Source organism: Triplophysa dalaica, chromosome 7 (genome assembly GCF_015846415.1).
Source record: "Triplophysa dalaica isolate WHDGS20190420 chromosome 7, ASM1584641v1, whole genome shotgun sequence".
Taxonomy (NCBI): Eukaryota; Metazoa; Chordata; class Actinopteri; order Cypriniformes; family Nemacheilidae; genus Triplophysa; species Triplophysa dalaica.
Window position 1 is genome coordinate 14,154,877 of NC_079548.1, and position 16,107 is coordinate 14,170,983.

Sequence of the window (16,107 nt, forward strand, 5' to 3'; positions counted from 1 at the left end):
ACTGGCATGGTCATTTCATAATCTTTATGATCAATTATAATGTACCTGCAATAGAGAATTTAGAAATTGCTTAAAAAAATCAAAGAACTAGTTAGCAAAAGTCAGTTTTAAACACCATCACCGATAACTCGTGAACCGTTTGTGTGACATCAATGGATCAAGAGGCAAAGTTGTTCAGAATGAAGAGGAGGACTATTAAATGATATCATTAGTTTGTGTAAGTGTCAAATGTCATGTGATACACAATTGTTTAAGATATGAGATACACGTCAATTTTGCCATTTTTACTGTTTTAGCGCCACCTAGTGTCCAAACGCTACCTCCTTTTTTTACGTGACCTCGGAGTGATGGTCTACACATATCAACTGAGCCCCATGATGATATGTTAAGCCCTTCTGGATTTATGGCCATTTTAATGTGATAGGATCTGCCCATTTTAAGTTTTGGCGTCCCTAAGCAACGGTGAAAAGAAATTTCAACTTTTTTTCAATGATTATTTACATTCACACTCCACAGAAGTCATCTGCATTGGTTTGGTTCCGATCGGTTGAAAAACCAGGAACTAGTTCGCGAAAGTAGGTTTTTGACATCATCAGCGATAACTCACGAACCGTTTGATCGACAGAAGCATGTCCAGAGGCAAAGTTGTTCAGAATGAGAAGAGCAATCTTATGATACCAATAGTTTCTGTATATGTCAAATGTCACGTGATACAGAATTGTTTATGCACTCCAAAAGCGCTATTTCGCCCCCCGGTGGCCAAATGAGTTCACATTTCTTACAGACCTTAAAGACCGTGAGACGAATAAGCCCAGCGAGTGTCGTTTTGATCGGCCTCCGTTTACCCGGTATAATGAGTGCTCACATTTAATTGACCGATGGCAGACTTGTTTTTTGAGATACGCAGAAGTCCTTTTATACAGTCAAGGTTCATGACACAAAGACACACCATACCAAATAATTAGTCGATCGGGCAAACGGTTGCTTAGTTATAGCCCTTTTCGAGTTCTTTGCTATTATAGCGCCACCTAGTGGCCAAACACCGAGTTTTTTTTATTGTGACCCCAGAGTGAGGGTCTACACATATGGTCTAAGCCCCGTGAAGATATCTCAAACCGTTCTCTAGGTATAGCCATTTTAATGAAATAGGCTACTTCCGGGTTTGACGTTTTGATGCCGCCTAGCGACCCTGAATCGAAATTTCAACTTTTTTTCAATGAATATTTACATTCACACTCCACAGAATTTATCAGCGTTGGTTTGGTTCCGATCGGGCAAAAATCCAGGGACTAGTTCATTTTTTTTTTTTTTCCTAAAATGCAAATTAGCGGGAAAATTTGCATACCGGAAATGAAATCGGGGATATACGTTTTTTAGGTTTTGAGCCAATGATTACAATGATATAAAACACTTGGGTGTGCGACAAACGGTTTAGGAGTAACGAGCGTTAACGTGCGCAAACACGCTTTTCATCGCTGTAGCGCCACCTATGGGCCGATTTGGCTGGGTCACTGTATCTGAGTAGCCTGCACAGATACAACCAAATGACCAAGTGTCGAGTTTCTACGACTTACGGTTTGGGCTGGGCGACCGGTTTTATGGCGGAAAAATAATAATAATTAAAGCTGCAAGCAGCATTTAGCGGGTTCGAGCGATTTAAGGCATCTAAGGTACGTCTGCCATCGCCGATCAGTTTCAAGAATCGCACCATAACAGATCAAGGACGGACGACACTCTAGCGCACCAAGTAAAATGTCAGAAACATTTAATACAGTTGCAGAGATATAGATCTTGCTAAAAGGTTGCTAAGCTAATCCGTTTGGTTGCTATTGGCGTGGAATGGCACCTGCCAATTAATAACACATCAAACCACAAGTGGCGAAACAACTCCAGTGACTCTGCGATGCTCTATTGCAGAGATGGAGGTCTAGCTTAATGGTTGCTAAGTTAACAGTTTAGTTGCTATGGGTGTGGTATGGCACCTGCCAATTGATATTACATTAAGTCACAAGTGAAATTAACCGAACCCCTGTGTCTCTACAATATTCAACTGCAGAGATACACGTCTGTGTAACTGATTGTAGAGCTAATCTGTTTAGTTGCTATGGGCATAGCTTGTCACCTGTCATATTATAATACACTTTTCCATGAGTAGAACGAAGCAACTTCTTTGTCTCTATGACATTCGATTGCAGAGATATTGGTCTTTTTTGTTAATTTAATGCATATTTTTCAACATAGCCTCTTTTGTGTTTTGAAGAATTAAAATTGAATTTAAAATTTAGGACAATTTTAAATGGATACATTGATTCATATTCATGAATACATTGTGGTCAGTAGGACATTGACTTTGTCTGCAATAATATTTTAGAAGGACGTGCCATTTAAATTATGTTTCTTTGGTAGACACACCTCACATGATATATCCCATTTCTTCTCAATTTTGATGTTTGGTTTGAACTTCAGGAAGTCATGTTTACCATGTCTAAATGCCTAAATGCATTGAGTTGCTGCCATGTGACTGGCTGAGTAGCAATTTGGGTTTACATGCTATTAATCTGGTTTTATCTAATAAAGGTGTGTTGTATATATATATATATCAACACAGCATCTTAAAACCAGCCAGACATGTGCTATATTTATAGATGTGTAAATATGGAGCAACTTTTAATCTGTAATACATTATATTTCTAACACTGTCTTCCTGTGAGACATATTTCATTACACACACATGCACAGTCTCGATCACACAAGACACACAGAACTATACAGTGCATTCACACTCTTATGATAAAGAGGGAAATGATACCCAGAAACATACACACATGCACACTACACACCTTTATCCTGCACACATTTATCGTTCCTTAAGCAAAGCTACATGCATTGTGATCTGGTGACTCTATAAGAAAGCCATTGAAATGAATGATATTTCACCTTTTTGACTCTTATGAAGGAAAGCCTATTCCTATGAGCATCACATTTTGCATGATTGTTAAGTATCATAATATGTATAATAGTACTAAATGGCAAGTCAGTTGGATCATTTATTAAGGACTAGCGACCTTCACCGTACTCGATTCACGCTAATATCAAAAAGGACACTGTTATGGTCACAAAACTAAAAAAACTCAACATGTTTTTGATGATTATTGACCTAGAGAGTCCAGAGAAATGTACTGTGGTGGAAATTTTGTAATTGCTTGAAAATCTTTGAACAAGTTTGCAAAAGTAGGTTTTATACATCATCACCAATAACTCACAAACCATTTGATAGACATCAATGGTTCAAGAGGCAAAGTTGTTATGAATGAGGAGATCTATCGTTTGATATCAATAGTTTGTGTATTAGTCAAATGTCACATGACACAAAGTTGTCCAGGCCACCAAAATACATGTACATTTTGCCTTTTTTAATGTTTTAGCGCCACCTAGTATCCAAACGCTACCTTCTTTTGTAGGTGACCTTGGAGTGATGGTCTACACATATCATCTGAGCCCCATGATGATATGTTAAGCCGTTCTGGATTTATGGCCATTTTAATGTGATAGGCTCAGACCATTTTAAGTTTTGGCGTCCCTAAGCAGCGGTGAAAGAAAAATTGCAACTTTTTTTCAATGATTATTTACATTCACACTCCACAGAAGTCATCTGCATTGGTTTGGTTCCGATCGGTTGAAAAACCAGGAACTAGTTCGCGAAAGTAGGTTTTTGACATCATCAGCGATAACTCACGAACCGTTTGATCAATAGAAGTTGTTCCAGAGGCAAAGTTGCTCAGAATGAAGAGTACTATCATATTATAACCATAGTTTGGGTAAATGTCAAATATCACGTGATACACAGTTGTGCATGCACTCCAAAAGCGCTATTACGCCCCCCGGTGGCCGAATAAGTTCATGTTTCTTACACACCGTCAGGACCATGAGACAAATAAGCCCAGTGAGTGGCGATTTGATCGGCCTCCGTTAACCCGGCGTAATGAGTGCTCAAACTTCATCGACCAATGGCGGCCATGTTTTTTGATATACGCCAATGTCCATTTAGATATTTATGTAGAATGAGACAAAGACACACCATACCAAATAATAAGTCAATCGGGCAAACTGTTGCGTAGTTATAGACATTTTCTAGCTCATTCAAATTATAGCGCCATCTAGTGGCCAAACGCCACTGTTTTTTTATTGTGACCCCGGACTGAGGGTCTACACATATGTTCCAAGCCCCATGAAGATATCTCAAACAGTTCAGGAGTTATGGCCATTTTAGCTAAATATGTTACTTCCGGTTTGGATGTTTTAGCGCCACCTAGCGACCGTGAATTGAAAATTGAACTTTTTTTTAATAATTATTCATATTCACACTCCACAGAACTCATCAGCGTTGGTTTGGTTCCAATAGGGCAAAAATCCAGGGACTAGTTCATTTTTTTTTTTTTTCATAAAATGCTAATTAGCGAAAAATCTATAATGGCGGAAATGAAATCGGAGATATACGTTTTTTAAGTTTTGAGCCAGTGATTACACTGATATAAGACACTTGGGTGTGCGACAAACGGTTTCGGAGTAACAAGCGCAAACGCGTTTGGTATTGCTATAGCGCCACCTATGGGTCGATATGGCTGGCTCCGTGTATCTGAGTAGCGACAAGGACTACTACCATCTGACCAAGTCTCAGCTCTGTCGGCCTTACGGTTTGGGCTGCAGTATCAGTTTTATGGCAGAATAATAATAAGAAGAAGAATAATAAAACCAACAAATACAATAGGTTTCTAGCCCTTCGGGCTCGAACCCTAATAATAAAAATCCTTACAAAAACAATAGGTTTTCAGCACTTCGTGCTCGAAACCCTAATTAAAGCTGCAAGCAGCCTTTAAGCGGGTTTCGAGAATTTGCGCCATTCAATGCAGTTATGCATCCACGAACAGGCTAAGGGGTCAAACCCCAACGAACCCACGATGGATCAAAGTCCCACACACAGAAAAATTATAGAAATGATCAGTATCACCTCAAAGTAGCGTTGCATGATTACACACTCATGACTAGCTGTTTTCCCTTAATAAAAACAACAAAATAAACTTATTCAAAGTTGGTTGGTGTCAGGTAATGGTGTCATAAACTACTGCCTGCAGGTGTAGCCTTTGTCGCCTAGCAGGATTCCATCATAGTCACCTGTATAATAGAAAAATGCAGTTCTGTTAGGCCCAAAAAGGCCCAAAATTAGTAATCCAGTTAGTTTGTAAAGTCTATTTGACTTGTCACGTCCAAATAATGTGCATAACTCTCTGAAGATACTTGAGTCGTGCACAGAGCCTGGCCATTTCGCTACTACATTTATAATGTGGAACATAGTCACACACCATCTAAGAGATTTGTTGTATAATTGAATACATTCCCTTGAATAATTATCAAACTAAATGTTATGAATGTTTACTGGCATGGTCATTTCATAATCTTTATGATCAATTATAATGTACCTGCAATAGAGAATTTTGAAATTGCTTAAAAAAATCAAAGAACTAGTTAGCAAAAGTCAGTTTTAAACACCATCACCGATAACTCGTGAACCGTTTGTGTGACATCAATGAATCAAGAGGCAAAGTTGTTCAGAATGAAGAGGAGGACTATTAATTGATATCATTAGTTTGTGTAAGTGTCAAATGTCATGTGATACACAATTGTTTAAGATATGAGATACACGTCAATTTTACTGTTTTAGCGCCACCTAGTGTCCAAACGCTACCTTCTTTTGTACGTGACCTTGGAGTGATGGTCTACACATATGTTCCGAGCCGCATGATGATATGTGAAGCCATTCTGGATTTATGGCCATTTTAATGTGATAGGATCCGCCCATTTTAAGTTTTGGCATCCCTAAGCAATGGTGAAAGGAAATTTCAACTTTTTTTCAATGATTATTTACATTCACACTCCACAGATGTCATCTGCATTGGTTTGGTTCCGATTGGTTGAAGAACCAAGGACTAGTTCGCGAAAGTAGGTTTTGACATCATCAGCGATAACTCAAAAACCGTTTGATTGACAGAAGCGTGTCTAGAAGCAAAGTTGTTCAGAATGAGAAGAGCTATCATATGATACAATAGTTTCTGTATATGTCAAATGTCACGTGATACACAGTTGTTTATGCACTCCAAAAGCGTTATTTCGCCCCCCGGTGGCCGAATAAGTTCACGTTTCTTATAGACCTTCAGGACCATGAGTCGAACAAGTCCAGCAAGTGTCGTTTCGATCGGCCTCAGTTAACCCGGTCTAATGAGTGCTCAAACTTCGTTGACCGTTGGCAGACATGATTTTTGAGAAACGCCAAAGTCCTTTTACACAGTCAAGGTTCATGACACAAAGACACACCATAACAAATAATTAGTCGATCGGGCAAACGGTTGCTTAGTTATAGCCCTTTTCGAGTTCTTTGCTATTATAGCGCCACCTAGTGGCCAAACACCGAGTTTTTTTTATTGTGACCCCGGACTGAGGGTCTACACATATGGTCTAAGCCCCGTGAAGATATCTCAAACCGTTCTCTAGGTATAGCCATTTTAATGAAATAGGCTACTTCCGGGTTTGACGTTTTGATGCCCCCTAGCGACCCTGAATCGAAATTTCAACTTTTTTTCAATGAATATTTACATTCACACTCCACAGAATTTATCAGCGTTGGTTTGGTTCCGATCGGGCAAAAATCCAGGGACTAGTTCATTTTTTTTTTTTTTCCTAAAATGCAAATTAGCGGGAAAATTTGCATACCGGAAATGAAATCGGGGATATACGTTTTTTAGCTTTTGAGCCAATGATTACAATGATATAAAACACTTGGGTGTGCGACAAACGGTTTAGGAGTAACGAGCGTTAACGTGCGCAAACACGCTTTTCATCGCTGTAGCGCCACCTATGGGCCGATTTGGCTGGGTCACTGTATCTGAGTAGCCTGCACAGATACAACCAAATGACCAAGTGTCGAGTTTCTACGACTTACGGTTTGGGCTGGGCGACCGGTTTTATGGCGGAAAAATAATAATAATAATTAAAGCTGCAAGCAGCATTTAGCGGGTTCGAGCAGTCTAAGGCCTCTATTGGCCTTGCCATTGTCAACTAGGCTCAGGAATGGCACCGTAACAAATCCACAACGAATGACACTCTTCCACACCAAGAAATATGACAGAAACGGTTGGTAACTTTTAATACAGACCATGCATGCGTACACTCGTATGCAAAAACGGGCGTAAACCGATAATACCTAAGGGACGAGTGCAATAAACCATTTCTCATGTCTCTATGATGATTTGTTGCTGAGATAGAGATCTTGCTAAACGGTTGCTAAGCTAACCTGTTCGGTTGCCATGGGTGTCAATTAATACCTGTCAATTAATAACACATCAAACCACAAGTCAAACGAACCAAGCCCCGTGTCTTTATAATATTCTACTGCAGAGATGTAGGTCTGGCTAGACGATTGCAAAAAATAATCTGTTTGGTTGCTAAGGGCGTGGCTTGGCAGCTGTCAATTGATAAAGAATGAAGCCATTAGCAAAACAAAGCAACTCCTGTGTCTCTAAAACATTCTATTGCACATATATAGGTCTTTTTTTTAATACAATGCACATTCTTCAAAATAGCTTATTTTGTGTTCTGAAGAATTGATAAAAAAAATACGACCAATTTAAATAGATAATTGGTTCACATTCATGGTCTGCAACAATATTCCAGAAGACCTTGCCATTTAAGTGATGCTTATTTGGTTGAGTCTGGTGACTCTGAAGGCCATTGGAGTACAGTGAGCTCATTGTCATGTTCAAGAAACCAGTTTGAGATCATTTGAGCTTTCTGACATGGTCGATTTTTTTTACTGCTGGAAGTAGCCATCAAAACATGGACATGGTTGGCAACAATCCTCAGGTGGTATGTGTTATCTAATATATCCCATACCATATATCCAATTGTTTCTCCATTTTGATGCTCGGTTTGAACTTCAGCAAGTGTGTTTACCACGTCTAGAAGCCAAAATGGATTGAGTTTATGCTATGTGACTGGCTGATTAGCAATTTGACTAGCAAATGATGTATTTATTAAAGACAAGTTTAAAATAGTAATTTTAAATGTATGATATTTCACCTTTTTGACTGTTGTGAAGGCATGCCTCTTCCGATAAGAATCACATGTTGCATGCTTGTTTTGTGTCATAATATGTATAATAGTACTTAATGGCAAGTCAGTTGGATTAATTATTAAGGAGTGGTGACCTTCACCACACTCGTTTCACGCTAATATAATAAAGGACCCTGTTATGGTCACAAAACAAAAAAACTCAACATGATTTTGATGATTATTGACCTAGAGAGTCCAGAGAAATGTACTGTGGTGGAAATTTTGTAATTGCTTGAAAATCTTTGAACAAGTTTGCAAAAGTAGGTTTTATACATCATCACCAATAACTCACAAACCATTTGATAGACATCAATGGTTCAAGAGGCAAAGTTGTTATGAATGAGGAGATCTATCGTTTGATATCAATAGTTTGTGTATTAGTCAAATGTCACATGACACAAAGTTGTCCAGGCCACCAAAATACATGTACATTTTGCCTTTTTTAATGTTTTAGCGCCACCTAGTATCCAAACGCCACCTTCCTTTGTATGTGACCTTGGAGTGATGGTCTACACATATCATCTGAGCCCCATGATGATATGTTAAGCCGTTCTGGATTTATGGCCATTTTAATGTGATAGGCTCAGACCATTTTAAGTTTTAGCGTCCCTAAGCAGCGGTGAAAGAAAAATTTCAACTTTTTTTCAATGATTATTTACATTCACACTCCACAGAAGTCATCTGCATTGGTTTGGTTCCGATCGGTTGAAAAACCAGGAACTAGTTCGCGAAAGTAGGTTTTTGACATCATCAGCGATAACTCACGAACCGTTTGATCGATAGAAGTTGTTCCAGAGGCAAAGTTGCTCAGAATGAAGAGTACTATCATAATATAACCATAGTTTGGGTAAATGTCAAATATCACGTGATACACAGTTGTGCATGCACTCCAAAAGCGCTATTACGCCCCCCGGTGGCCGAATAAGTTCATGTTTCTTACACACCGTCAGGACCATGAGACAAATAAGCCCAGTGAGTGGCGTTTTGATCGGCCTCCGTTAACCCGGCGTAATGAGTGCTCAAACTTCATCGACCAATGGCGGCCATGTTTTTTGATATACGCCAATGTCCATTTAGATATTTATGTAGAATGAGACAAAGACACACCATACCAAATAATAAGTCAATCGGGCAAACTGTTGCGTAGTTATAGACATTTTCTAGCTCATTCAAATTATAGCGCCATCTAGTGGCCAAACGCCACTGTTTTTTTATTGTGACCCCGGACTGAGGGTCTACACATGTGTTCCAAGCCCCATGAAGATATCTCAAACAGTTCAGGAGTTATTGTCATTTTTGCTAAATATGTTACTTCCGGTTTGGATGTTTTAGCGCCACCTAGCGACCGTGAATTGAAAATTGAACTTTTTTTTAATAATTATTCATATTCACACTCAACAGAATTCATCAACGTTGGTTTGTTTTCGATAGGGCAAAAATCCAGGGACTAGTTCATTTTTTTTTTTTTTCATAAAATGCTAATTAGCGAAAAATCTATAATGGCGGAAATGAAATCGGAGATATACGTTTTTCAAGTTTTGAGCCAGTGATTACACTGATATAAGACACTTGGGTGTGCGACAAACGGTTTCGGAGTAACAAGCGCAAACGCGTTTGGTATTGCTATAGCGCCACCTATGGGTCGATATGGCTGGCTCCGTGTATCTGAGTAGCGACAAGGACTACTACCATCTGACCAAATCTCAGTTCTGTCGGCCTTACGGTTTGGGCTGCAGTATCAGTTTTATGGCAGAATAATAATAAGAAGAAGAATAATAAAACCAACAAATACAATAGGTTTCTAGCCCTTCGGGCTCGAACCCTAATAAAAATCCTTACAAAAACAATAGGTTTTCAGCACTTCGTGCTCGAAACCCTAATAAGAATAAAAATCCTTACAAAAACAATAGGTTTTCAGCACTTCGTGCTCGAAACCCTAATAAAACTAACAAATACAATAGGTTTCTAGCCCTTCGGGCTCGAACCCTAATAAAACCAACAAATACAATAGGTTTCTAGCCCTACGGGCTCGAACCCTAATAAAAATCCTTACAAAAACAATAGGTTTTCAGCACTTCGTGCTCGAAACCCTAATAAAAATCCTTACAAAAACAATAGGTTTTCAGCACTTCGTGCTCGAAACCCTAATAATAAAACCAACAAATACAATAGGTTTCTAGCCCTTCGGGCTCGAACCCTAATAATAAAACATACAAATACAATAGGTTTCTAGCCCTACGGGCTCGAACCCTAATAATGACTTTGGTTCTACTGTAAATGTCTTGATTTTTATTGTTATGAATATTATCATAAATAAACCGCCAGAAACAAAATCTGCATAGTGCTCAGTGCAGCATTTCTGTAGAAGCTTCGGAGACACCATCTCTAATCTCATAGGGAAGTCATATTTGCCAACTACAACTAGATCATGACAGCATGTATCAGTTCTTCCAAGCTTCATTGCATTGACCTGTAACATTCACAGTATTCCACTGCGGTTCACCACGCAAACTTCCACATTAATACAATAATTTACAACCAAGTCCATTTTTTGCAGTTAACCGTGTTTGTGTAACATGCCAGATACTATGAATTTGTAACAAATAAAGACAAACTGCCCAACATGACAGTCAATGGAAATAATTACTTTATAAACAATTCTGTCTGAATACAAAAATGAATGGCAGTCATTTGTTTTAAATGATCTTTTTCTTCCCAAAGCAGAAATGTTTAGAGACTTTAGCTCACCTTCTTCTTGAAGAAATCCCTCTCCTCTAGTGTCAGAGTATCAGCTTTGGCGATGACAGGAACGATGTTCACCACCTTGCTGAGGCGTCTCATGAACTCCACATCCAAAGGCCTGAGACTATAGAAACAATACACATAATTTCATTAGATGTCCCTGATACTTTAAACGTCCAGTCTTTAAAATTTAGCGGCATCTAGTGGTGAGGTTGCGAATTGCAAACAACGGCTCACTCCACCGCTCGCTCCTCCCTTTCGAAGCCCTATGCCGTATGACACAGGAATAAGATGTCACTTTTTTGTCGAAGGAGATAACATATTTATGAAAAGCGCTCTGTAGAGCAGTTTGTCTGTTTAGGGCTATTGTGAAACAGCACCGAGAAATCCATGCAAGGGGACCTGCGGTTTCTGTAGATAGAAATGGCTCATTCTAAGGTAATAAAAATATATTGCTTAATTTGGTAAGGTCTATATACAACTCAGAAATGCAATATAATATTCATAACTATGTCTTCAGTCAATAGATCCTCCAAAAATTACACACAGCACCTTTAAACGAGTGATGAAAAATTTGATACATATATTTGAATAAATAATCAAGTTTTTTTTATAGTTAGAATAAACAATAAAAATAAATTGCTCTAGGGCTAAATATTTCTGATAAAATATTTATAAATAGGGCTAAACATTCATTTCTGACACTGGAGGAAACGGTTTACACATCTATAAAAGGAACACACATGCAGACCATCAGAGGGCGAAACTGCCAAAAATACATAAACTGCGAGATAATAAACATCTTAAAAAGGCTGGGGATGAAACTGCTCTCAGATTACTCCGGCATGTCTTTGGGAGGTGTAAAGAGACATTTGATTTGACAGACATGCGAAAGAAAAGCACACAAGGGAGAAGACACACAGATGTAGTTTGTTAGATCAGATCAGATCTCCTGCTAGTGTGACTGTGCCACTGACCCAGCCTGCAGTCTCTAAAGCCGACTGTTAGACTCTAATTAAGCGAGCTGTTCAAAGCCAGACTGCAGCTGCTGAGCAGCACACATACACACCAGTGACATCTGCAGCGCTGGACGCACATGAAACACTTATTCATTCAAAGCGGGCCACAGAAGGGCCTGCACCACACGCTCCCGGGGCATCACTACACGATGTCCATACACATCCGGGGAGTGTTTGTTTAGGGATCTTACATCTTGGATAAAGGCATGGATGGATAGATGAAGGTAAGGATGTATAAAGGGATAGATGGAAGAATTGCCATCATTTTCAGACACTTTGTGTTTCTTATGGGAATACTGCAAGTTCATTCTACAGGTCATACTGTAGCATTAATATCCCCAAAATTCATCTGGAGACACATGTTCTCCAGCAACAGCTATAAAAATACAAGCATACATGATCCTTTATCACAGTCAAACACCAGAACAGACCACCCACTACATTTGGCACAAATAAATATTTTTGGATGCAACAGCAGCAGTTACTGGTAAATGTTGAATAGTTACCGCTCACAAAGCATGATATTAATGTTTAAAATCCCAAAGAACCTTAAACTGATTTTAAATAGGAAACAAATGTTACACAGTAACAGTTTAAATGCCTGTACTCCCAGTCTGAGCTCACAAATGAAATGTGTGAGGCCTCTACTCAACAAGCTAGTTTTTACAAGCTGTAATTAAAACATAATTCCTTAAACTGATTCCAAGCCAGTTTATGTTTGTGACACAGGGATAAAAGCGTCTGCCAGATGCATAAATGTTTAAAGTTCATGGCTGCATTTCCCAGCAGAAGCAGCACTGCCCTCTTGAGGCCAAGTAAAGGGAATTACATTCCTCACCATTCCCATTCATCTAGCATTTTAAATTAAAGAGTTCATAACATGAGGTCATTTTCCGTGTTTGAAAGTAAGCAGTCTGCCAAGTTGTAAATCCGAGATGAATGAACAACAAAGTTAATGGCGTGGAAAAAAGGTGTCGACTCTGAATCACGCAAAACGATTCGTCCATAGTTGATATTGATATTCTTTAAATATTTTTTTCTGTTCAATAATTTTTTTTGTATTTATATTCTTGCTGTAAATATTTTAATACAATTGTTAAAAGAATAGTTCACCCAGAAATGAAAATTCTGTCATCAATTACTCCAAACATGTATCAATGTCTTTGTTCTGATGTACACAAAAAAAGATATTTGGAAGAATGTCATTAACCAACAGATATCATCTTCCACTGTAGGGGAAATAAACAATATGGGTGTTAAAAGGGGATGAGATCTATTTGTTTACGTTCTTCCAAATATAATTTAATACATCATATATATTATTATTAACATATTTTTGGGTGAACTATCCCTTTAAGTATATTTTGCGCTTTTTGACTTCCTCTCTACAGCTCTATTAATTGCACAGTCTAAGTAGAGTTGACCAGACCTACATTTCATTGCTAGTTGTATCATGTGTATGACTGTGTATGTGACAAACAAATTGAAATGGAAATGAATTCAACTTAACTGAACAAGGTCATGTTTACATGCCTTGATACTGTATGTGAACACACACAATCAAACTGAAAGTGCATGCTTACACAGATGTTTAGTTAAATAACAGGAAGAGAATGTTTTCATCAAATCACTTGTTAAGGTACACAGACGTGACGTGAACACACACAGCGTGTGAACTGACCAGTGTCCTGTGGGCGGTATGAAGTATATGCAGCAGTGCACTCTTGAATCTGGAATCCTCTTCTTCCTGTTAATGTTGATCTCCTCCTGCAGGTACTGCTCATACTGGTCATTGATGAACTTCATGATGGGCTGCCAACTGAGAGAGAGAGACACAGTGTACTTAAACAACACAAACGCAACACAAAACAGAAAGATAAAGAACACACAATTCTACTTACCAGTTCTCATTGTTAATCTGATCTCCAAACCCTGGTGTGTCTATGACTGTCAGCTTCATTCGAACCCCTTTCTCCTCGATGTCTGTATGAGAGAGATAATTCAAGTAACGAACACATCCAATCTCATATGTATTACATTCTGGCAGCAGATGAAAGGCTGTTTGAATTCACTATTATGAATGAATGAAACACTGATACATGATCATGTTGAATCCGTGTATTTTTACCATGACTGATAGACTTGATCTCTATAGTTTTGGGAATCTTCTCCTCAGCTGTGCCCAGGACAGACTTCCGGCTCACTTTGGACTTGAAGAGCGTGTTCATGAGTGTGGACTTTCCTAATCCACTCTGACCTGTGCACACATATGAATCAAAATCAGCATTATAAATAAAGACATAAAATGTATTTTCATTTTGATCCTAAATAGTTCTTTAACACATCCATTCGTCAGTGATTTGACACGCATTCTTGTTGAGCATTTAGTGTGAATAGATCGAATTCATCCGCAGAGCACGAGTGATTCTTTCTCTCAGGCTGTCCTGTGGTTTGACTGAAGTTAGCACCCCTCCGGCTCTACGTTAAAGTAGTGTCGAGTTGTGGTCTACTTTAACCTCAGCAAGCTCACATCTGTCAGCCACGGGCACATCACGCTCGAGTAATGACGGGCATGCTCTTTTTCTGTCATGTCTTTCTGATACACAGTAAATCTTCTGTTACAGTAAATGTGGAAAGGATGACACAAAACATTCATATAGCAGAGCCGTAGGATAACATGAGTAGCACTTATAGAAAAGTCATATATACATCCACAATATCAGATGCGGATCAGTTAAAAATAAGTGGAACCAAAAATAGAGATTAGAAGTTGAATTATTGAATTATTCGCTGAACTTTAATTTTGTGTGACCGCTCCTTTAAGAGCCCCTCGGACGAGCAGCAAAACGTCCCAAGCAAATGAATAAGCATGACCAGATGCTCTTATCATTCATACAACTGTAAAGAAATGTGGTCGAGTCAGAGAACAAATGGGTTTGCAGCTGGTTGGCTGGGAAAAGGAACTGGAGGTCTGTGGAGAGGGTTGGCGCTCTCAGCTCTGACTGGGTTAAATCAACAGCACGTTTGGACACACTCACCCAGAGCGCCATGCCTCACGAAAGATGCCAGGTTGCCAGTGCAGTCTTTAACCAAACTTAATTACTGTCTCTCATAAACAGCACATAAATCATTTTACATTTAGTACAAGAACTGCGTCAATAAATCCTCTGGGAATCAAGTTGAAACGCTTTCCGAAAAGTCTGACGGTTCCAAATGAGTTCATATTACCTAAAACCAAATGTGATCAAGATGTATCACCTCCATTTACGTGCTCGCAATCATCTGAGGCCTTAAACACTTCTGTGCCACATTATTAAATACAGACGGCTCTTTCAGTTTTCCTTTACATTTACATTCTTTACCCAGTGTAGAAGTTCACCTGCCTGTATAAATCGAATGTTTTAATATTTTCAAGGAGTGATCAAAGCAAAAAAAGAAAACAAAAATGAAATGACTTGAATTGGACGAGTTGTGTTTGAAGCAGCTGGGAATCCAAAGAGCTAATATCCAGTACAGCCATGTGACCACACAGCTGACGGTTTGTTTAATAAACTACAACACTGGGCAGAAGTGGATTATTTATCTACTGTATATAATTACTTAAATTTATTTGAGAGTATTTTTTCTCTAAAAGTGGTCTCTATAACAGTGCATTAAAACCCTATATCAGTTTAACAGCAATTTCCCAGTTCTCTCTATAATTTTAGGCTTTATCTGAATGTCACAGTTGGTCACTTGAATGAATGTAATTAAGTTCATTAACATACTGCATCTAAAGGGGAAAAAATACTAAATATAATACACTGCAATGGCCCAGGTCGCATTAAGCAAACAATAAATTGCTCACAAGTGCACACACACAAAACACTTAAATGAAAAGACATACACACAAATATACATGTAACAAAACGCACTTGGCAAGCCTCGTAGCATATAACCGAGCGCTCCTTGAGATAGCCTGTGTAATTGCACTGCCTAGGTATGTGAGGTTGGAAGTGTTATGGAAAATTGAAGCTTTCATTACCATAAACTTGATTTATTAAAGGTTGAAATAAATAAACATCCCGCTGTAATCCAAGACACTTTTACTTTCCCGAAAATGGTCTCTCAAATACTTTAAATGCTTAAATACAAAGCTTGTTACAGCAAAGCTATTACGAAAATTACCAATGTTGAGAAACAA

The 16,107-nt window shown here is 38.6% G+C and overlaps 1 protein-coding gene across 6 annotated transcripts in view; it reads right to left on the minus strand.

Annotated features, from left to right (window-relative positions):
- The window catches only part of septin9a (septin 9a), a 98,424-nt gene that overhangs the window by 40,007 nt on the left and 42,310 nt on the right, over positions 1-16,107 (minus strand). For all 6 annotated transcript variants that reach the window (XM_056752766.1, XM_056752768.1, XM_056752767.1 and 3 more), the window contains 4 exons: positions 14,053-14,181; positions 13,826-13,907; positions 13,606-13,743; positions 10,912-11,029 (listed from right to left, as the gene is read on the minus strand). In XM_056752766.1, coding sequence (XP_056608744.1) covers positions 10,912-11,029; positions 13,606-13,743; positions 13,826-13,907; positions 14,053-14,181 — 467 coding nt within the window. The remainder of the gene's footprint in view (positions 1-10,911; positions 11,030-13,605; positions 13,744-13,825; positions 13,908-14,052; positions 14,182-16,107) is intronic.